General features: G+C 38.9%; 3 protein-coding genes across 6 annotated transcripts; all 3 read right to left on the reverse strand.

Moving 5' to 3' along the window:
- Positions 1 to 9,426: 9,426 nt before the first annotated feature.
- On the reverse strand, positions 9,427 to 13,287 carry LOC110382040 (uncharacterized). 4 transcript variants are annotated; one of them, XM_064041263.1, is made up of 4 exons: positions 12,708 to 12,808; positions 12,297 to 12,428; positions 11,183 to 12,214; positions 9,427 to 10,830 (listed from the first exon to the last, which is right to left on the reverse strand). In XM_064041263.1, exons 2-4 carry the CDS (start codon positions 12,408 to 12,410, stop codon positions 10,714 to 10,716), a joined length of 1,263 nt encoding a protein of 420 aa, XP_063897333.1. In that variant the 5' UTR covers positions 12,411 to 12,428; positions 12,708 to 12,808; the 3' UTR covers positions 9,427 to 10,713. The 4 variants fall into 4 exon arrangements, with proteins under 4 accessions (XP_063897333.1, XP_021198184.3, XP_063897331.1 ...); XM_021342509.3 differs by lacking the exon at positions 12,708 to 12,808 and adding an exon at positions 12,992 to 13,134 and having other exon boundaries at positions 9,428 to 10,830; XM_064041261.1 differs by lacking the exon at positions 12,708 to 12,808 and adding an exon at positions 12,525 to 12,639 and having other exon boundaries at positions 9,428 to 10,830.
- Positions 13,288 to 13,688: 401 nt separating this feature from the next.
- On the reverse strand, positions 13,689 to 20,409 carry LOC110382043 (uncharacterized). The gene is made up of 12 exons (XM_064041035.1): positions 20,340 to 20,409; positions 19,726 to 19,851; positions 19,169 to 19,277; positions 18,693 to 18,829; positions 18,460 to 18,534; positions 18,306 to 18,388; positions 17,720 to 17,845; positions 17,033 to 17,180; positions 16,436 to 16,554; positions 15,535 to 15,667; positions 14,650 to 14,943; positions 13,689 to 14,163 (listed from the first exon to the last, which is right to left on the reverse strand). The coding sequence occupies exons 1-12, from the start codon at positions 20,383 to 20,385 to the stop codon at positions 14,018 to 14,020; spliced, it is 1,542 nt and encodes a 513-aa protein (XP_063897105.1). The 5' UTR covers positions 20,386 to 20,409; the 3' UTR covers positions 13,689 to 14,017.
- Positions 20,410 to 20,961: 552 nt separating this feature from the next.
- LOC135118645 (mediator of RNA polymerase II transcription subunit 20-like) lies at positions 20,962 to 23,112 on the reverse strand. The gene is made up of 4 exons (XM_064041205.1): positions 22,875 to 23,112; positions 22,176 to 22,318; positions 21,613 to 21,872; positions 20,962 to 21,182 (listed from the first exon to the last, which is right to left on the reverse strand). The coding sequence occupies exons 1-4, from the start codon at positions 22,886 to 22,888 to the stop codon at positions 20,973 to 20,975; spliced, it is 627 nt and encodes a 208-aa protein (XP_063897275.1). The 5' UTR covers positions 22,889 to 23,112; the 3' UTR covers positions 20,962 to 20,972.
- Between the last annotated feature and the right edge of the window lie 359 nt (positions 23,113 to 23,471).

A 23,471-nucleotide genomic window follows, 5' to 3' on the forward strand; every position in this document is an offset into this window, starting at 1 on the left:
ATTTGAAGAAATATTTGAATCTAAAACTTGTCTATTAATAAGTCACAAGTTAAGAATTGGCTGAAAGCCGACCCCAACATGATTGGGAAAAGGCTGGAGGATGATGGAGTTAAGAATTGGCATGCCAACATTACCAACTCACGAAAGCAATGACGTAAAAACTACATAAAGCCTTAGATCTTCCCATATCTCCAAGATATGACGACCTAGAACAAAACAACTGAACACATTTACAACAAACTGAGCAGACACAATGGTATCAATAAAACCATTGGCAAAGCGAACAAAAAATCATGAAATATATTCCAAGTTTGTAAGCAAATGTGTCTGAGTTATGCGCGTTACGTTAGTAATGGCCCCTCGGAACATTTGTCAACAACATCGCAGGATTGCTATAAGCTTGCCTCCAGGGAACACTCGGGAACATAGTTTAGGAGCCTGCGAAAACATTTTTACGAGTATTGAGATATTTTAAGATATCAGTACTCTCTCTCATGTCATGATACAAGTATGACGAGTGAGAGGGGAAAATGGAAGAGGATGATATATTGCGCCGACCCCAAATAAAACTGGGAACAGGGCAGGAAGAAGATCAGTATTCTCTCTCTCTTTCTTCCTATGTATCCCACATAGGGGTGGGTTCAGCTTTCATAATTTTTCTTCTCTATTTCGCTCTATTTCCGCTGTGGAATTGAACGTTTATTTGTATTTACTCAAATAGAGAGTGTATCTGTAAAATTATGCCCAAAAAGTGGTGAACATTCTTCTTCATAATAGGGATTCAATTTACCTAATTAATTTTACGGTAAGTGACGTCATAAGATTTTTCTAAATAAATAGTTTCGAAGATTTTATAGACAACACTTCTGCCAAATAGTTTCATAGGTATGTAGACTTTAATGTTGATTTTAAGCGTGAAAATAAATCCAAGTACTTACATAACATTAATATTATTTTCGTAAAGAACACTTACTAAGATGAGTTTGTGATTACGCGGCGAGCTCCCGAACTAAGCCGAAAGCCCCGTAGATAACAAATTGATAAAAATTTGTGCACATTTTCTCTGGAGTAATACTTCGTTACATTACGGCTTTGAAAAATAACTTACATTTAGATTTTTATAGGTTTTAAATGTATCGTTTGTTGGTAACCATTAGATATGACAAATCGTCTGCAACGTTTGATAAATTACACAGTAGGTAAACTTGCCTACTTATCTTATTGCTTTTTATATTTGATTCGTTGATTCGTGTTTCTGCTGGTAACTCTGAACAAGCTTTTGTATGTAGGATCTTGAGATGACAATATTTGTTTGTTTTGTAACCTCTCACCATAGCAAATGCCGGCACAAATGAAGGGTAAGCATTATATTCTTTAAATTACCTTCTATTTATCGCCGAGTTTGTCGTAAACGCTTCATACAAAGCGGTTCACATATTTTGTTTAGGTAACGCAGGCTGAAAATACGATGTAAATAGCTTAAAATGTTGTTCTACTGTTAACTACCATCATCATCATCATTTAAGATTTTTCCCAAACTATGTTGGGGTCGGCTTCCAGTCTAACCGGATTCAGCTGAGTACCAGTGCTTTACAAGGAGCGACTGCCCTGTCTGACCGCCTCAACCCAGTTACCCGGGCAACCCGATACCCCTTGGTTAGACTGGTGTCAGACTTACTGGCTTCTGACTACCCGTAACGACTGCCAATGATGTTCAATGACAGCCGGGACCTACAGTTTAATATGCCATCCGAAACACTGTTAACTACCAATGAATTATAAAATTAAACTAAAAGGCTATTAAATTAAAAGGTTTTAGTTTTATACAAAAGATAATAAAATGAAATTATCCGCCATTGCGGCAAATGGATATTATTTTGACAAAGTTTTTCGCAAATACTGGAATTTGCTAACTAAGATTTTACTAAGTGCGCACTCAAAGGGGTTACAGTTATTCTGAATTAATAATTCCAGTTTTGTTAAAACTCGAAAGTCTGACCAAAGTCGAAATAACTACGCTTTGAAGTACTCGATATTAAATAATAGACTAGTGCCTACCGAGAGTATTGTAGCACTTAAGTTTTCAGCCTTGTGATAATCATAATTATTAAAAACTTTTACTCTTAAGTGGCTATAGTTGTGTACCACTGAGAGTCTTCGAGAGAGAGATTAAGAATAAAGTAGGTACCTCAAAGATCCAAAAAAATGTTCTTTTGTTTGTACCTATGACCTGTTACTGTTACAGCCTTTTTATGGTTTCACTGCTGGGCACAGACATATGACCTATTTAGGTATAAATGGTGTCCGTCGAAGAAGAACTGACTAAAATGAAAATTCCATGTCAAGGATACAACTGATATAATAGAGAGTCGGTCGAGCACAGAAAATCATCAGGCAACATGAAAATAAGTTACAAAAATAAAAATAAGTAATACAAAGAAAAACATCTTAAATCACACCGTGGGAGTTATCACAAAAATTACTAGTCGCGTTGCTTCCTCAAGTGTGAAAAATAAAATAAATTTGGAAGGTAATAAAATTTGCGAGGCGAGGCTACATCGGGCGAGGCGAGGCACGAGGCACGAGGCGTCAAAGCTTAGGAGTACACTACACTTGATTTAGCTGAGCATTCCGCTTTTGGCTAATTTGACTACGTCCTGCTCCTTCTACAAGGATGTAGCTGATTTTGGATGCGGTAAAATAAAATGTAATCCTATTTACTTCAGTCACTATCATTTCATTCATTTTGAAAAAAGAAATCTAAGTCCTGTGTGATAATCAAATCGTAGTTACTTTATTTTCAATTATTGGGACGTACTTATTTTCCCGATTACTATAAATAACACAACTCCGTTACAGCACAATTAACTTTGAATGTGACTGGTACGTGTTTGAATTTGGCTCAGCTAATACGAGCGTTCTCTTATTCCAAAGCATACCAAACCGCGTATAGATATACTCATGCTAGACAATACCGTAACATTACCAACACATATAGTAGGTAGGTACATTAAGTTATTTTGTATACGTTTACGTATTATAGCGCTTTGTCTGTGACATTACATAAATTGGTGATAGCAAAATGCACTCTGAAACCATAGCCCTACCTATTTAAGAAATTCTTTGTTGGTGCTATAGTATTAACCTGAATCAGTTGCTTTAAAAATGAATGCTGGTGATAAACCTAATGAAAAAGAAAATTGATGATAAATTAAGTGTAATATCAGAATCAAATATCAATAATCAAACTTCCGTCCGCGATCTTAAAAAAAAACAGCGGATTCCAAGATATGCTTATCATCAATCAACCGCTGCCCTGGTACTGTGAGCTGCAGTATCTATCTACCTGATATGTTTGCCGCAGTTTAAATACTAAAAGTAACTAGAAGAAACTTTGAATGTACTTTTTTGACGACACTAGAGAATAATTGAATGCCACATCCATTTTCATCATAACTCTACGTGTTTGATGCGACGCCCGGCAGCCGACTGATTGCCGAGCTCTTCGTATTTATCAAATAAATATTGAATCGTTTCATTTGCTCCATTCTGCGGCCACACTGTTTTTACCGTATATCTTAGAACTTTCTAGTAATAAACTAGTATTTACTTAAGTAGGTTAATACGAAAGGAAGTTTAATTAAACGCTCTAAAGGTAAGTGAAACTACAATTTGGTGACCAACGTGTTTGTCTTCGACTCATTAATTCATATGTCGGAGGCGAACATCAAAGATGGGACTATCGTCCGACATCAGTTAGGGTAATGAAGCAAAGAGATAACTCAGAGAAACTCAAAAGTCAAACGAACTCAAAAGTCAAACGTTTATTCAAATTAGTCAGAACAAAAGACAGCCCCCAAAACGCCCGCCCTTCGCCACTTCCTATGTGTTTTGGCTTGGGGAGAAGAAGTGGCGGAACAAACTCCCCAGCAACACATGTCTGTCTGTTAGGTTAGAAGAACCTTTACACTTTAATTTCAAAAGACACTTTACACACTTTACAATATGGATCTACAACAGTACTACAACACTAGGCAATAACACTAGGTACACTACACGTAACGAAAGGCAGTATCGAGATGTGCGCAGCACGACGACTCGACCAAGACTGAGCTCCGCGGACGCCACGCCGACCACCACTACTCTGCCAAGCGCGCCAAAATGTTGTTTCACCGGAAACGCCACCAGAGGGCGCGCTTGCGTGACGTTTAGTGTCCGTACTATTGACAGTCTCCGACACGGCCATCCTGCGTAGACCCACGTCCTCGTGGGTTAATCTGCAACAACACAAACACAGCACAGTATGCACAGTACAACCTCGGCCACTCCTGACCACTATGTAGCACAGGCTACCAACTGGGCTCCCCTAACTGCCACACAGGCTCCTAGCTGCCACACAGGCTCCTAGCTGCCACACAGGCTCCTAGCTGCCACACAGGCTCCTAGCTGCCACACAGGCTCCTAGCTGCTCCAGGCTCCTAGCTGCCACACAGGCTCCTAGCTGCCACACAGGCTCCTAGCTGCCACACAGGCTCCTAGCTGCCACACAGGCTCCTAGCTGCCACACAGGCTCCTAGCTGCCACACAGGCCCTAGCTGCCACACAGGCTCCTAGCTGCCACACAGGCTCCTAGCTGCCACACAGGCTCCTAGCTGCCACACAGGCTAGTCATTGTCAAGTTTGTCTGATCAATCTAAACATTTTCAATGCAATAGAATGCTTTCACCTTGTGCGATGACATGCGATGTCCTGGCCTGTCGCAACTCATACGGCCTCCACGACGAATCCGGGGGAGGATGACGCTCCAAACAGCAACTGCAGCGCACCTCGCGCGCCGCTTGACTAGTGGACCTCGTCCTGTTCTCCAGGCTCGGTTCACCTTAGATGTTATCGTGCACTCAGAAATCCAGAAAGTTTGTCTTCACGTGGCGAATTCTCTCGAAACTAATCAACCATCGGCCGCCACACATCACTCCGAACGAGCACATCACTTTTTCACTTTTTGAACACGTGGGCATGGCAATCCTTAACACATGTGGGCATTCGGATTACATCCCACTTCTGATGTCGGAGGCGAACATCAAAGATGGGACTATCGTCCGACATCAGTTAGGGTAATGAAGCAAAGAGATAACTCAGAGAAACTCAAAAGTCAAACGAACTCAAAAGTCAAACGTTTATTCAAATTAGTCAGAACAAAAGACAGCCCCCAAAACGCCCGCCCTTCGCCACTTCCTATGTGTTTTGGCTTGGGGAGAAGAAGTGGCGGAACAAACTCCCCAGCAACACATGTCTGTCTGTTAGGTTAGAAGAACCTTTACACTTTAATTTCAAAAGACACTTTACACACTTTACAATATGGATCTACAACAGTACTACAACACTAGGCAATAACACTAGGTACACTACACGTAACGAAAGGCAGTATCGAGATGTGCGCAGCACGACGACTCGACCAAGACTGAGCTCCGCGGACGCCACGCCGACCACCACTACTCTGCCAAGCGCGCCAAAATGTTGTTTCACCGGAAACGCCACCAGAGGGCGCGCTTGCGTGACGTTTAGTGTCCGTACTATTGACAGTCTCCGACACATATATTTTAAACAGCTAACATACATACCTAGATGGAATCAGCCATTAGTTGATTTCTTCTGTAAGCCTTCTGCCTAACTAAAACGGCTGGTAGGCTTCTTCCAATCTTCTGAAATCCAGTATTAAGTATGCTTTTTTCATATTTTTTATTCAAAATGGCCTACCCTAGATCATCGTAAAAAAATATAACTTAAAGATATTTAAAGTTAATCTCAATAACCACTCTCCCTTTTTTTTTGGGACGGGGAAATCCTCATGGACTTCCTCCGCCTGGGGAGAGGCGTAGGGGTATGCCGGACTCCTACCGGCTAAAACCCCCTTGTGTCCTCCTTGCACGTGTGCGCGGGGCCGCGGGTATCCAGATTCTTCCGCAGCCCCACACTAGTGCTGGCCCTCGCACGGGCCTCGTCTCTTGCACGGGGTAGTGAGGTGTTCGCCTACCCCGTGCATCATCTCAGGGGCACGCGCCGACACACGCGCGTGCCACCGCCTCGGGTCCATTGAGTGGAACGGGAACTTCCCCAAGTCCCTCGCCCTTGAACTCATTCATGGGGGGCGGAAGAGGGCGTTGTCCGCCATTCTCCTGCGCCCGGTGCGCCTTCTGCGACCGGGGAAGGGAGTCAAAATCTCCCTCTCCCGTTCCGCAAATTCCTTCTGCGACATCACTTCCTCGCAAAAGGAAACCACCGCGTCCCACGACTCTGCACTGCCGACCATCCATAACCACTCTCCCTCAACCAACTATAATCGAAATAAAAAGCCTTTATATCCTACAGGATGTAAACCCATGAAATTGTCAAAAGCGACGATATTTCTCCGAAACTTGTCTCCGTACATTAAAAACATTCGTAGCGCTCGAAATACAGCCATAAAACCGTTGGGCGTGTCTTTTTAAAATGTCTTGTTTGAACTGGAAGTTTTCAACGCGTTCTCCACTGTTCCCGACACAGTATTGTGTTAGTAAGATCTTATTAGCACCAAGCGGCAACTTTTGTAAATAAACTGTTGATTTTACTTGTACTGTGTTTTCGAGTTTTGCCTGAAGTGAAATAGTCTTTTTTGTGACTACATGTTTCCGGTAGTTTTACTTGGCGCGTGGCTATTCGGAAAATGAAGTTGATCATGTCAGGTAGGTAATTGGATAGAATACTCGCATTGTTAATGAATGTATGTGTATGAGTTGGAATTACATGTTTAATGAGGCCACCTGTATTGGGTACAAAATTTTATACAAATTGGTTCAGACCAGTTAGGTATGGGAATCCGCAATCAGAGCTACGATCACTTCACGATTGCACTTAAAACAGCTGAACTTATGTCGATTAAATTAGGAATTCAAGAACTTAATTTTTATCAACAGTTAAATCTCGGATACTGAGTACCTATAACCATGAGCAAAAGTGAATAATATAAAATTAATTTTAAATAATTTTAAGCACAATTTCGAGTCCCTGTGTCGACACCATTGGACAGCTACACACGTAAACATGAGCACTCGATCGCTTATTCTCGTCACTTTATTTTCACTAACTATGTCATCGCTGGGTTTGTTCGCTATTTTCTATCGCGCCCCCGGGTTTGCTTGTGTTGTGACGTCAAATACGTGTTACATCGTGTAAGTGTACCTACCTACCTACTTATGTTTGTACCTACAAATAACTAATCTGTGTTTCTTAGAATTCCTTAAGACGTAGAGGATATAGAGTAAGGTAAGTAGTACTTGTAACTAAATATAAGCACTAGATAGTTTAGCAGATAGTAGATATTATCGCGTACCTTAATTTTTCTGAAGTCCTTATCAAACGCTTCTCTTCATTGTACAAATCCTTCGTCTAGCTCGGCAGTGTGAGTTGACCTATTAATAGTTACTCAATGAAATGAGAATTAATTATTTGGTAATTATGAGAATTATATCTGGTAAGTAGGTATACCCTCTGATAACCGAGGCTTTGACCCCATAACTTTATTCTTTAGCCACTACCATTAGGTAACTTTCTTAGTTTTTGCCTAATTCGCTAGGTATATTTCGGCGCCCTGCCTCGTTAGATTGCACAAAAACGGCCATTTCCAATTTATAAACGTCAAATGCACTTAATAATACATTAAACGACGAACAATATCGAACAGGGAATTGAAATTCGAATCCCCGCTATCTCTTTCTCTCTCGCGGCGGCAGTATACCTCCGTCTCGCTCTTTAATTAACCCCCTGTCAGTTTAGATGGAAAGACACTTGACGCGGCCACAGTGACTCTGCCAATTGGCGGGAACTTGCAAAGAGCTGCGGCACTTATTACGTAAATGATAGCAATTATTTTCATTGTTGCTATTTGTTTTAATTCGATTTTATTTCCCTCTCGAAGATAAAAATAAATTGGACGATAGCGAATAGTCTATCGCTAGCTCGTGAAATTGTCATCCGTATTATGGAGAAAACCCGTTCGGCTGGCTACGAAACCAACGCTACGTAACCAGTCATGTAGGAAGAACTTCTTACTACGAAACTGTCCTGCTCCTTCTGCCAGAAGACTGCAGAAGATCATCCCTCCATTTTGTTGTAGGTAAGTCGTTCCCAATCATTTTTCTTACGTTGTCTGGTAATAAAGTTTGACAAACTGTTGGTCGTAATTTGCACGAACGGGAGTTATCTGATTAAGATGTGTGGTATAAATAAATTTAACAAACATATTTGCAATTGCTTAATTAGGTAGGTAACTACCTACAATAATTTCACGTTGCATTGACAATGCGTCTCTAAATTCTATCATCATCCTCCGAGCCTTTTTCCCAAACTATGTTGGGGTCGGCTTCCAGTCTAACCGGATTCAGCTGAGTACCAGTGCTTTACAAGAAGCGACTGCCTATCTGACCTCCTCAACCCAGTTACCCGGGCAAACCGATACCCCTTGGTTAGACTGGTGTCAGACTTACTGGCTTCTGACTACCCGTAACGACTGCCAAGGATGTACAATGACAGCCGGGACCTTTAACGTGCCATCCGAAACACAGTCATTGGTGTCTAAATTCTATCGCAGACCAACCATTAGAGATTACTCTCTTGATCAGACGAATACAAATGCATAGTCTATTGCCATCGCCAGGCGATATAATAACGAATCGCCTTTAGAACACGTAATAGAGCAACCACGGCTTATAAGTTAGTTTAGTTGTGCAGTTTGAGCGAGTCGGCTACACTGCCATTATGTAGGTACCTACCTGTCTGATGCTACGTCATCACCACACATTGTATTAACTAGCGGCTTTCCCTCAGTTTCACTCGAACTACTGCCTGTATTCGGATACAATAAAGACTATGACGGGGATCATTTCATTTCATTTCATTTCTAACAGTGAAAGATTTTTTTCAATCGGTTCAATAGTATAGGAGCCTTTAGTTAAGGTACAAACCTTTACATAATGACTACCTGCGTGACGAGGCTTCAGCCTAATTTATCAAGTTCTCACATAAACCTGTGTTTTTAAATGTTATTAGATATACATACCTACTTAACAGCGTTTTTATAGGTACTGAAAATTTTTCGTGCGGTTCGTGCGGGCGGAGTCAAAAATGACGTTAAAAACCGCGCGACTGATTTTTGTGCCGCACATATACGCTCGTTTTTGCTACGCACATAACATGAAGCCAGTACATAAAAGCGTTGTAACTACTGATAAAAGCTTCATCCTTAGATGCAACCTTACCATAGTTAAAGTTGCTCAAAATATGCCACCAAGGGATAGAGCGCAAAGGAATCAACAAAACAAATAATTTTATTTTCTTTATTTAATAAAATTGTATAATTCATTTAAAATCTTAATTCTACATTATAATACATATGCAAAAAAATACTGGAATGCATAAATAATTCGCATAATATTGTCGACTAATTAGATAATTTCATATAATTTCACTAATAATGGTAATATTGTCATATACTTAATATAAATCACTCAAAGGAACTCAAAGTTTACAAAAACATCTTATTATAAATATTGCATAATAACTGCTCAAAAAACTTAATCAATTATATTTTTTCAACATATTGCTTGTGACCTTAGAACTATAAAGAACTACTGCGGTGCCAAAAGACCAGCCTTTATTTTAGCTGCAAATGTATATTCGAATAAACAAATACTGATTTTAATTATTGCATTAACTTAAAAATATATAAATAACTTCTTGATGTCATAATTTCATTAATATAATAACAAAAGTAAGTTAAACTATAAAATAGATATTGTCTGATGTCATAAAAATCTATCTGAGATTTTTTTATACGAGAATATTTCATAATAGCTAAATGTGATTACATTTGTCTTGTTATAACTAACTGATTAAATTCTATTAATTATAAGAAAATAGTCATGATTAAATGAGTATGAAAATATCAGTGAGAATTACTCATATGTAGAACTATTTTTTTTTAACTTTGAGACCTGTAAATACCATGTTTAAATGCAATTAAATATAAATACATTCTTATAATTATTAAATAAGAGCTACTAAGCTAAGATATAAGAGGAATGCAATTTTCAATCGCAAGTAACTATTTGTCAAATAAAATTTACATAATACTTGTCTAAAAATAAAATAGCATATTGTTCATTGCACAAACTTATTACGCTAATATAATAGTGATGCTTGTTTGATACATATCTAAAGAGTTCTTATACCAATTTGCTACCCTGTTTTTAAGCTATGGCTATTAAGCTATATGTGTATATGGTTTTTAAGCTACAACTTAGACTATGGCAATATAAAACTGGATAATTTGCATACACAATCATTCTACTAATATCATAAGCCTGAAGAGTTTGTTTGTATGCTGGAACAAGCTAATCTCAGGAATTACTGACAAAAAAAATTGATATTAAAAATTGACAAATGTGAGGTAGCTTAGGTTATTAGTTCACCATATTCCGCCAGCGGTTTCCACCGTATCCCGTGGGAACTATCCAGATAAAAAATTGCCTTCCTCGATGAATGGGCTATAGAATAAAAAACAAGCAAACAAACAAACTCTCAATATACTTAATTTATATACTTTAAAAGAGGCTACACAACCTGAAAATATTTAATATTGCAAGGCAACACAACCATAAAAATTGGTTATAGTAGTGCTTATATATAGCCCATATCAACGCAATGCTTAATATTATTGGCTTCCCTTAGTCTTCCCTCCTTGGTTTTGAAAGGGCCTACCTGCCATATATCGTCTATGTTCTTACATTCGTCTCCCTGAAAGTAAAAACAAACAAATTATTAAACAAATCACAACTTGTATCAAAGACCAAAAATATTGGGAGAGAAAATTATTAGAGATGTTTTATCAAAGACGAAAAGAAGTAGTCTCTAGAACGACTTCAAGACCATTGGATAATAGAGAAAAAAGTACCGTCACTTACAGTAAAAAAAATAAATAAATATTATTACTGTATTGGAATTTTAATGTACCAGCACTAAGCTAGACACCAGGGTATTTATTTACCCGCATAATAAAACTGATATACTAGCTGTTGTACTATTAAATTCATTCTAGGAGTTTAGCAGCACTTTAATATGTCATTTATTTTAATATAGTCATAATTACCTCCATTTCCATGTCAATAGCATCTTCAGGTGCCAAAACGATGACAGGCGTAGACTCGAAGCTAAATGCCAAACCAAAGAACGAGTACTTCTTAATCTCACTCATGAATAGTTCCCAAGAATACACCTTCGATGGGTCACTACCCATCTCTCTTATCTGGGTAGAAAGAACCTCATAGTAATACTTGAGTAAGTCTTCATAATGCTTTTCCCTCAAATCCTGAGTTGTACAACCATATATCATAAAAGCTACATCCAACACAGGCGTAGCACACCTTGATAATTGAAAATCAATTATTTTCGCGTCAACTGGCTTTTCTTGAACATATTTGTAAAGGAAATTATTCGTCCAGGAATCACCATGAGAAATGACACCATTATCACCAGTTTTAGTTGCAGCGTCTATCATGTCCTGATACCTTTCAGGAACTGCAAACTTCTTTATCTTTTCAACGTATATGGAGTCTGGATATTCCCTTTCCACAGCATCAATTGCAATACCAGATATTCTCTTCCAGAATCTGGTGTACCACCCCCAGAGGCGGTCATGGTAATACAGCTCTCTGACTTGTGTCTTTATTTTATTAAATTCTTCAGGTTTCTGGTCTTTCATTGCGAAGGAGAGTGCATGGAACTGTGCCAGGACTTTGAATGTTAACTTGCAATGATCTATATCAATGCCTTCTTGACGTACTGCACTCCCAAAGTTGTAAATACTTGCATCCTCCAAACATATGACATCATTTGTCCCATCAGAGTATGTTAGGAACAGTCTCGCATACTTATCAAATGGGTCTTTAACATTTTTGCTGGATTGGAACTCAAGTAAGGCTGGTAGAACTTTCTCGTAGAAATTGATCTCATTTTCGAAGAATTCGGCACTTCTGAAGGTGAGCCTGCGGGAAATGCTTTTGGGAATGTTTTTGAGTATGACTTGAACATGGTTAGCAACTTCATTTTGATTGATGCCATGTATTCTGATGCGGATAAGTTCGCTGAGGTACGAATCACCCTTGCCAGTTTCACTAACATACTGAAATAAATAGGAATTTTTATAAGTAAAGTATGTTGGCTTGGAAAGCAGAAAAGTCATTCATTGACAGTGGAATCCTTACCTCCCAATGTGTAAATGTGTGCGGCTCATTGAACCAATCTGTGAGTGCCTTGCTGAGTCTGTCCTTAGTCAGTGCCGGAGACACAGTGGTCAATGTACTGAAGTCTTCAGACATTGTAGTTTAGTTCTGAAACTGTAACCAGACCATTTAAAATTATTAAGAAATATAAGAAAGGTCAATAGGTTTATTATTGGTATATTAACTGAACTTCTTATATTTTGTACTAACATTAAAAAGCGTATACTCTGTGTAGATTGAAAATAAAAACTCAAGTTTAAAAATATCTGCGCTACATGACTAAGAGTCAATATAAACACAATAATAACAGCCGCTTACTAAATTGTATTATTATTTTGATCAGTAGTTTATTTGTATCATGTGTAATAAATAAGTCTTATCAAGTTTGTTCACCTTTAGTTAAGTGGAGTACTACTCAAATGGAGTATAGATAATAGCTTGAACAATTTTTTTTCAGTGTTTGATAGCCCGTTAGGTCATTGGACATCCTTGCCTTGCATAATAATCAGGCATAGATGAATGGAAATGTAGGCCATCAAGTTTCTGTGATATTAACATGAAGTTTCAAAATTATGAATAAAATAGTAGATGAAATATATTATGTACCGACGTTTCTAATACACACATAAATAAACTAAAAGTTGTAAGTAATTCAGAAATAAATAAATTAGACTTACATTTTCGTACCGTTAAGAAAGTAAGCGGTGTAACGTTTTTATGTCGATAAAGCGCTTAAAGCACAAGACAAGATAAGACACCAATCAGAATGACTTGATAAAGAAAACAGATAAGCCGCTTCTGTTTTAGAGTAGGACTTAATACTTACTTTTAACTCGTGCAAGTTTCTTATTGAATTCAAAAGAATTGAATTCACTCACTGTTGTGACGTGTCAATGTTTACGTTGTTGACAGAAGGGCCCAGGGATGCCAACTAATAAAATAGTAAGCTCTCAGATTAAATTAGTAAGCCTACATTCCCTTTAGTTTAGAAATAAAAGTTCACCTAAGCTTTTTCATAAATAAAATACTTACATACTTTTAACGAATACTATCTTGATTCTCACTCTTACTCAATTTTAAGAATTCCTGGATTTATTTTTCTTAAGGGCTTGACAACCTACTGACACCGCATTCCCGATATCGTGGGATAATAATGGACCAGTTTAGATACTAACAAGAAACTTAGTGATAACTAGTAATAGGTAAATTATTATTATTAATTATGAACGATTTATTTTCTCAACAAAGTTATGCCATCGAAAGCTTAAGCCGGAAACTGATCCTTAGTAAATCTAGCTAACGGTGCTGTAAGTATGGTATGTAGGTAGGGAAGGGAATGAATAAGTTATGTACTTTTTGCATTGTATTTTTTTATTTCCTTAATATACAACAATTATTCTACATTTATATTGTGCAATTACTTCGTCTTAAAAAAAAATGAACTAGAATAAAAAAACGATTAGATTAGAGAGATTTATGAGAGATAGATTAAAGATTAGATTTTGCTCTTCCTGTTGATTTTTATTATAACAATATTGATAGAGCAAGAAATTCTGCATCCAAAGATACACGAATACAAATAAAAAACAAATCATAAAATCATCATCACATAAATGTAGACCGAACCGGGACTTCAGGTTCGGCAGTCCAGTATGGTGACCATTGCGCCATCGATATGTGTACAAATCGCGGTAGTTTATGTTTTATCCCTTTTTTCTTGGTTTTGTTGTTGTTGTTGTGGTCGTCGTAGGTGTAGTTGTAGTCGTTTTAGTTTTTCGCTTGGGTGTCTTTTTAGTTCTCTTCGTAGTCATCGTGCTCGTCGTTGGTCTGCGAGGTCGTTTTCGGCTCACTAACGTAACAATAATTGTAGGTAAATAAGAATTCTGCCAAAACACATAGTACTAAGTACATTTATGGAGGTCACATGTTTTGTTTGCTTAGTCCTTAAAGGCTCCGAAACTACTGAACCGATTTGAAAATTTTGGCATAAATTCACCATAAAAATAAATTCACAATTGGGAAGGTACATTATCCCATGTGAACTTAGGCTATATTTTATACTAGTACGGGAAGAAGTTCCCTCGAGGCGCGGGTAAAACTGCGGGAAAACAACTAGTAATATTCTGTTATAAGTAGTAGGTAGTATTCTAGTTTATTCTAGTAATGATTATGTCTTCTTCCTCCTGCCCTGTTCCCAATTTTACTTGGGGTCAGCGCAATATGTCATTCTCTTCCATTTTCCCCTGTCACTCGTCATACTGACACTCACTCCCTTCCTATTCATGTCATCTTTCAGGCAATCTAGTAATGATTATGTATGACCATAAAAAGTTACCATTTATAGGCGGCGGAGTGGGCGTAGTACTATTGTCAACTTCAGTTGTCGTCCAAATATCATACTCAGGCACCCACATCCCATGGTCCACAGGTTCGTAACCAAAGTCTGTCATGTACGTAGGTCCTCTATACTCCACTCGTTTCATGGTAAAGTCTTCGTAGTACGTGCCCTCCTCCCACTTCCACTCTTGGATGTCGAGCAGGGTCATATTCCTCTTGTAACCCCAAGCGAACATCTCGAACAGGCATTTGTCGGAAAACATGATGTAGACCGAGATTTCGAAAAGGGAACCTGGTTTGAAATAATGGAAGTTAAAGCTAAATAAGTAAGCATAATATTGTATCATTATGAAGGCAAAAAGTCGTGGTAGTATAATGGAAAAAGCGCCAGGGATTCCAGGACAGGCAAGTACCAATGCAACTTTCTTGAAATTTGTATGTAGGTAGGTACTTTCTAAGTATATCTTACCCATGCATTCAGAGACATTTAATGGTTAAACATCAATACCTGATCAAAGGTGAAGGAAAAGTTTTCGAAGAAATCTGGAGTCTGAAATCACCAACCTGCTATTGAGCAAGCATGGATTAACGCTCAATCCTTCTCTGTATGAGAGGAGACCGGTGCCCAGTAGACTGGACGATAAATGGTATTTACTTTATTAGTTTAAAATTACGAGCAGGTACTTGGGTAAATCTCGCTTTTAAAACATATATATTGTGTCAAATATGTTTTAGAAATGTTGTTAGGTATACATATACCTATAAGTTGACAGTAAAGTTACAGTAAAAGTTCTTTTTTCTTTCTAGCGCATTTAAATAAAAGCTTGTTCTTAAAGATTTTACATTAATTTTCGTTAATTAAGAACCTTAAAAACTCTCTTACCTTTGTGGAAGTAGCAAGCAGGACCATAGCTGACTCTTGGGCAGTAATGCCTGACCCTCATTTCCGACACAGCTGACGCGTTAGTAAGCTCTAAGGTCAGACAAGTGTACTCCACACTTTCGAAAATACTCATCTGGGAATCAAGAACCAGGATTCGAAATCACGTTTATATTATAAAGGTGAAAGTTTGTGATTGTTTGATACTTCTTCATGCGACTGAACGGATTTTGATGGTACTTGGCAGTTGTATATGTAGCTTACATCAGAATATTATACTGGGTGTCCCAAAAGTCCTTTGAAATTTCAATGACTTTTGGGACACCCTGTATAAGCTACTTTTTATCCTGGACCAGGAAGTTGTTATCTTATATTTTAAACTACTAGTAAGCCTTGACTTACAGTACAAGCACACTACAGATTAAACAGTAGGTCGACAGTTGACCCGATGCGATGGTTGGTATCTTTATTCCAATCATAGTTTTCAGTCGGTGTGATACCTGCTAAATACTTTATCTTAGTAATGTGCGTAGGTACTACCATTCATCTTCGTACTGATTTATGAGCCCAAACAAAGTACCGGCTAACTAAAAGTTTGTAGTACCTATGCAAGATTAAGATAAGACCTATTCTTAAAGGAAGACCCTCTTAGGCCGTATACATAGAGAAAGCTGGAAACTTATAAGCGCTTATCGGCGCTTGGCAGCGCTGGTAACCCGCGCAGGAAAATATATGAACACGCGCCGATAAGCGCTTATAAGTTTCCAGCTTTTGTCGGCGCCGATCAGCGCTTATCGGCGCGTGTTCATATAGTTTCCTGGGCGGGTATAAGTTTCAGCTTCTTCCAGTTTCTTTCTGTATACCTACGGCCTAAGAGTAACTCAGCATTTCTTCTATAACTCACATTGTACGTCAAAAACTGGTACCGATTGTTGTCCGTCCGCAGTACGATAGATTCTCTGAACACCAAGTTAATTTTCTCCTCTGGATCACAAGAGCCGAATCTTTGGTAGGCGTGGCTTGCTGGAACAGATAATATATTAGAAATATTGTGATCAAATAAGAAGTAAAGTATATGGATGATTTTGTTGCTGACTGCACCCTAGTTAGTCATACATGTATATCTTTTTTTGGATAAGTAACTCTTCTCTTATATTCTATGTAAGTTAGCTACGTAACAGTAACTCTCATATAGAATTGGGTAAGTCTCAGTACCTCCAGTCATAGCTAGGTACTTCATCATACTCCTGCCCTTATCCCAATTTACTTTGGGGTCGGCTCGGCATGTTTTCTCCATCCATACCTACTCTTCTATCTGCCTTCATGTCGTAAGTAACATTCTTTCTAACCATATCCACTTTCACACAATCCATCCATCGTTTCTTTGGTCGTCCTCTTCCCCTCCCTATATCCGTCCATGTTCAATTGTTCATGCTATAAACCTTCCTTACAACATGACTTGAACTATCCTAGCCACGCACGTATAGCTAAGGTTACTCACAGCGCAGTACATATTTCTGTTTGCTGATCTTGGAGATGGTGACCCGATTGAACTCGGCGAGGCTGCGCTCGATCCAGGGGTAGTAGCTCATCATGTCCAGGTAGCGCGAGGGGGCGCCGCACCCGGGGCCCCGGACGCCTAGGCCCAACTGAACGAGAAACTACGTAAGCATCTAGAAAATCTTATACAATGTGTTACTTACTTACTAAGTAATAAGTAGGTACCTATTGTATGTAAAAGTTTGTTTGTGACACATTCCATATAATATCGTCTTCTTATAGTCAAAATGTTTGAACTAAACTAAGGGTACATCCACACGGTGCAAGTAGCTTGCGCATGTTGAGGCACATGTGCAGGTTACATGCGTTTTAAAAACGTGCGGGTCCAGCGACTCGCGCATGTACCAAAGCTAAATACCCACCCGGGTGCTCTTGTCACTTGCGCATCTTAACTTGCTCCAGTTACATGTACCGTGTAAACGCACCCAAAACACTATTATAAATACAGACCGCGCCATTCTGAAGTTAGGAATTTGACGCCACAAGCATGCACAACAGTCTGTACTTCATTCATATTTTTACTTATGGATATTTGTGAAGTCTTGCTTGGGATTTTGAACTTGATTCGCGCTGTCTGTTCGCGACACGTTAAATTGCTAACTTAATGACAAGAACTTCAACCACATACCAGTTGCCATCTTCCCCAGGTATCCCTCGACACGAGGGCGGCGCCGGCTGCCCATACACACACGCTCTTCGTGTCGATCGACACGGCGCACGCCACGTGGGGAGGACGCTGCATTTTACTGTATAGCTGGGTAATAACATGCTCATATTAGCCATACTAAGGTAAGTTGTAAAATTCATAGTACCTATCTAAACCGTTATTTAAAAAAAACTGAAGACTGTGTTGTCGATGAATTTAATTAGTGGCCTTACGATAGCCAAAATGAACCAATGAACAAGATTCATCAAAAAGGAGAGAAGCGCCACCTTAGAGATGGGATTCATTTTAAGGTCTTCTCCGTTACCCAAATAAACCCAAAAAACTTTAGCTACAGAATGAATCTCACAGAAACGTCTGTCAAAACTGGAAGATCACTTTCTAGGCCGACTGTAGATACTTACATGCATAGAGCAAGCGATGGGTGCATGTAGATATGTGTAGCACATTTGGTTTTGGTCTCTATGACCAAAATATCACCGGTAGTGAACAGTTTAAATAAAGTAAGTAGGTAGGTAGGTAGATACACATATAAAAAAACTTGACTCACATTAGCGGCAACATAAAACTCTTTGCACATTTTTCCGGGAATATGGAGTACAGGAATCACTTCTTTTTCAAGTGCTTCTACGTCTAAAATAATAGAAAAAGTCAAGGTAAGCAAGCCATTTATTAACTTAGAAGACACAATTTTTTTTAATTACCGTCTTTCATTTTGATGACGTAAAACTTAGGATTTCTCAACAGATTCGGAGGCGGACACGCTGGTCGTATTGTTACTGAAAACCGTAATGAACAGAATATTAGATTTTTATACTTACCTACACTGTTACGGTTATCCTATCTGAGGGTCTCAAAATAACTACTTTTACTAAGTAGCATTTAAAAGCAAACATGACATCTTAGTAGGTATAGATTTAAGAAGACCTTCACTCACAATCTCTGATGGGATCCTTGAGTTGCACTAAAGCTATCGTGTTGTATGTCTCTCCATACTCTGGATGCAACACATAGTTCCTTACTCTTCGCCCTGGTCGGTCCCAGGCCTCGCCCAGAAGAACTCGCGAATTTCGCCTGGGAAACCAACCAACGTCTGTTTAATTAGTTACCTACCAAAGAGACATCGATATTTCTAAGTTTATCTTGGACACCACCATAACTTATTAAAGGCGACATTTCGAGGAAACTTCGACATGTCTGAAATCACCAACCCGCCTCGAGCAAGCGTGGTAGGTAACGCTCAATCCTTCTTCGTGTGAGAGGAGGCCGCAGCCCAGCAGTGGAATGGTAGAAAGGATAATGACTACTAGTCATAGCACGATAGTCAAAATATATGAACAAAACACTACATTTATCGTCAAATAACTTTGCCGCTCTGAAGTCAACCATAGTGTTCGTGTTTTATTTGTTTACCTGAAGTTATGCTTGGGCATAGGTCCTATGTCAGCGGCGGAGGCGACGACAAACTCCTTGTGTATTAACACGACGTTACTGACAGATCTACTGTCTCCTTCCATGCCGTCTGAAAAGCATACCATGGCCATCCATCAAACCATATTTTGCTGGGTAGTTTGTTGCGCCACGTCTTCCCAGCAAAAACACATAGGAAGTGGTGGTGGGCGTTTTAGGGGCTGTCCTTTGTAAATTCCTGACGTTCAAAAAGTGCTGTTTTGCAGCCAAGTTTGAATAAACGATTTTTATTTTGCATAAAAGTTTCACGATCCCGGTTTCACCCGCGACCCATAGGGAAGTACTTCGCGCCCCTGACAAAAATAACCCATAGCTGCTCCTTTAAATACTTATTTCCCAGTCTAACTAAGGAGATCGGGTTGGCCCGGTAACAGGGTTGAGGAGGTCAGATAAGCAATCGCTTTGTGTATAACACTGGTGCGCAGCCGAAACCGGTAAGACTGGAAGTCGACCCCAACATAGTTGGGAAAAGGCTCGAGAGATTGAATGACAGAACTCACAGTAACTGTAAAACAGTACCCCGACCCATGGGAACTGCTTGAGCTCCACGTCACCCTCGGGCACGTCCAGCGCGTGATCTACTCCGCAGTCTATGAGGTCCAACTCCACTGACAGGATCTTGCATACTGGAAGAATTTAAGGAACATAGGTAAGGTAGCTAGAGCTTGCCAAAGATTAATACTTAGGGTGCATCTACACGGTGCACATACCTAGCTTGCGCATGTTGAGGCACATGCGCAGTGCCAAAGCAAAATACCCACCCGCGTGCTCTTGTCACTTGTCATTTGCGCATGTTAACTTGCTCCAGCTACATGCACCGTGTAGATGCACCCTTTAGGTGAATGCTTCGACTGGGAGCGGAAAATTCAAAATTAAGTTTTTGGTATACCTATCGCCGCATATCGAATGGTAACTTTATCGAATGGTAAATTGTAACAGCATTTTATTTTGAATTTCCCACTTTTTTTTACCGTTTTTTATAAATAATTTTAAAGATAATGTTTTTCTGATGATTGAATTTTCCCAGCAACTCAAAGAAGCTTCGCGGGGTCAAAAAACACTTAAGTTTTTCAGAAACACTGATCTAAGTAAATACCAAAGTAAGATTACGTACCTTGCAGCAAGATAATAAAAGTAGACAACATTTTCAAATTACTCATTACAAAACTAACGTCTTCGGTATGTTCACAACAAACGAATGAGTCTACTTTACAAACAAGCTAACATTTATAGTTTTTCAATGTTTATGTTGTTAGTAATACGAGTCGTTATTTGTTTATTTACCTGCGAACGGATGGCCTAGTCACATCCTTGGCTAGGTTCAAAGATATTTGTGTGACAATCCTAGTTCAAATCAACAAATGCTTAGAAATGAAAACAAACCACGTTATTTTTAAGTAGGTCACTCTGTCTTTGTGTTGTAGGCCTAGTGGTTCACAAGCACGGCGTCTGTGCGCGCAGTCTCAGTGTCAATACCCAGGTAGGACCAAAATCGCTTCGTAGGTAAAACAACATCAGTCTAAGTATAAATGTTTTTTCACTGTTTTATTGAGTGTTTATTCAAGACCGCGACAAATTGTATCTAAATTGGTTTAGCACAAAAGAATATTTTGAAAATCACAGACTATTACAAAGCGTAAATTCCCATTTCCCGCCAAATGTTCGTTCCTTGTATAAAATTAAACAAAATATAATGTAAAAAATATTTTATTATTACATAACTTAAAACTATCACACGTTCACAAAATTACGCACTCCTCATCCCAGTAATTTTCCTATAAGCACTAAAATGTTCTAAATACTGGTATATTGTATCTATCGGAGTATAGATCTCATTCATCCGGCTTAACAGGTGCTGTGGTGGCTGGACTGGCACTGAAGGTCCTAGTAGACCTTGGAGGAACTCTCGGAGTAACCCCCATACAGCATTCGCTGTTACACATGGACGGTATTCCACCTGGAAGGTAAATAGATATAAAGTGTCTGAATGGCTCTGGGCTGTTGAAGTAATGGAGACTTCGTATTGGTGAGCTAGATCAACTATAGTATATCTCTCGCCAAATTAAAAGGCGACTCGGAACTAACTTCGAAGACGCAGACTGCTGCTAGAAGCCTGAGTTGCCACTAACTTTGGAATTACATAAAGCTTTATGTGATTAAATAGATACAGATGGCAGAGTACTGAGTAGTTTTAAAACTTTCACGATTTGTATTGATGCTCAAATAAGTTTAAGTCCAAGTAGAAGTCACAACACAAGTAGACTACACTGCATGATACAAGTTCAATCAATACATTTTATTTCGTGAAGCAACAAACATATACACAGATACGTTCGCACTTACGCCTTTGTAATATTAGCGTAACAAAAATAGAACAAAATACAAACCTCAACAAGAATTCCTTTAAAACTCTGATTCATAGTGACCGAACCAAGCTTTACGCAGAAATCCCCGAGCTCAAACCTCGGTCCCTTACTCTCAATCTTCGTTTGTTTCTTAGAAGTGTAATTCTGTGACAGCTTCATCATCAGCAAGTCGAATAAGCCATCGGCTATGACGTGGATGTTCTTGGCACCGGTGTCGAGGATTGAGAAGACGGATGCTGGTTGTTCCGAATTGTGAAATATGTGAACTGTTTTTGTTGTTCCTGGAATTTTATATAAATTGTTTTAATAATAACACAAGAATCATGGGAGAAGTTGCAAAAGAAATTGCAATACACAGTTCAGAAAAAGTTATTATGAAAACTGTATTTTAAGGCTCAACTGTACTGAAAAGTATTCCAGGATATTTAATGTGTTAGAAGAGGCCTTTATCCAGCAGTAGACTGTTATAGGACCATCTCATTGATACATCTTACAGTTTCATAATTTATTTTGCTAATGACAATGAAAATCAAACACAAATTAATTCCTGTTAATATGAGTTAAAGGTTACAATGTTTACTAACCCATTTGTGGATGTGACAAGTAGCTCTCGCAGTCAACAAGGAACTGCCCCTGCTGTGTTGCTCCAAGGGCTAGAATCCTTTTAGTTAGCAGCTCTATCACATATGTGCCTGTCTTGTTTTCAGGGACCGGGTACTGTTGTAATCTGGAAATATTACAATAGGATTTAAATTGGTCAGTGGGTCGTCTTAGGGGTGGAGTTTACTTTTCCACAATTGTTAGTAACTATATGTTTGGGAAATCTGCGAAATAAGTTCTTAGTTATATTTTTTTTTAATGGCATCTAATGGTGTCCACGGCCGATTTCGGCCACGGCGGCTGTTCTCATTTATGGAGATCAGCCAGCTGCGCAGGACATATTATAGTGCACGGGTATTTGCGCAGACACAGGTGCACTCCCTATTCCTTCACTCCCATAGCCCGATGGGACGGCAATCCGACACGACCGGAAAGAGATCAGGCGCAGGACCGACATTTACGTGCTCTCCGATGCAAGGGTAAATCAATCACCAACTTCCAGACTACGGGCTGCTTTTTGTGAAAGTTTAATGGCATCTATAGTGATCATTACCTACTTTTGTGGACAGAAATTTAGCGAGCAAATACTTGATTTGAATCCTTCATTTTATTGCAGATATAAGTGGCGGTAGTCGACAACTATGTGGAGATGAAACTCTGGTTATTATCATTCAAGAACTTACACTGTTACACCCATTGTATAGTTTGTTTGTAATCAAATGTGTTGTAGGTTACAAACTCTTCATTGCACTTCAAACCACTAAGATATGACAAGTAGCCTTTTATGATATCAGCGCAGTGTTACAGAGACTGTTTTCCGTTTCAGAAACTGCAAGATTATTGATAGATTTGGATTAATTTCGACAAATAGGACAATATTAAAACACAAGCCGATAAACAAATCCTCTGACTCTGACTGACATTTATTTGACAATGACAGCTTTGCTAGCTTTGAAATTGACATTTCAGTTTTAATGACAGGGATGTCGCGTTTTTCCGTTTTTCCTTTTGCCAGCAACCAACTGGTTCAGTTTGTCTAACTCAAACTCAAAAAGAGAATCATGTAGTATCATCTGGCGTTTTTTCTTTTGCTCACATGTGAAGTACGTATGTAATAGTTTTACTAGTTTGGTAAATCAATTCGATGGCAAAGGTATATAACTGCCCCTGGCCCCTGGCCCCTGACAAACAATAGCTGTGAAAAATACACAACAGATAACGTGTAGAGACGTTTCTCTACACGCTTTTGGGAATGAATTTCCATCTCAGATTTCCATTTA

Source organism: Helicoverpa armigera, chromosome 24 (assembly GCF_030705265.1).
Source record: "Helicoverpa armigera isolate CAAS_96S chromosome 24, ASM3070526v1, whole genome shotgun sequence".
In the NCBI taxonomy this organism is placed as follows: domain Eukaryota; kingdom Metazoa; phylum Arthropoda; class Insecta; order Lepidoptera; family Noctuidae; genus Helicoverpa; species Helicoverpa armigera.

Bases quoted from the DNA above. Each gene is read 5' to 3' on its own strand.
- LOC135118645 (XM_064041205.1), bottom strand. The intron at 21,873-22,175 runs GTTAGTAAACAT...ATAAAATTCCAG, and splicing joins CTTGTCACATCCACAAATGG to GAACAACAAAAACAGTTCAC. The intron at 21,183-21,612 runs GTTTGTATTTTG...TTTACCTTCCAG, and splicing joins TTAAAGGAATTCTTGTTGAG to GTGGAATACCGTCCATGTGT.
- LOC110382043 (XM_064041035.1), bottom strand. From the start codon at position 20,385: ATGAGTAATTTGAAAATGTTGTCTACTTTTATTATCTTGCTGCAAG. The intron at 18,389-18,459 runs GTAATTAAAAAA...CTATTATTTTAG, and splicing joins CGTCATCAAAATGAAAGACG to ACGTAGAAGCACTTGAAAAA. The intron at 16,555-17,032 runs GTGAGTAACCTT...TATCTGTTCCAG, and splicing joins ACAGAAATATGTACTGCGCT to CAAGCCACGCCTACCAAAGA.
- LOC110382040 (XM_064041263.1), bottom strand. From the start codon at position 12,410: ATGTCTGAAGACTTCAGTACATTGACCACTGTGTCTCCGGCACTGACT. The intron at 12,215-12,296 runs GTAAGGATTCCA...TATTTATTTCAG, and splicing joins ACACATTTACACATTGGGAG to TATGTTAGTGAAACTGGCAA. The intron at 10,831-11,182 runs GTAATTATGACT...TTTTACTTTCAG, and splicing joins CTATTGACATGGAAATGGAG to GGAGACGAATGTAAGAACAT.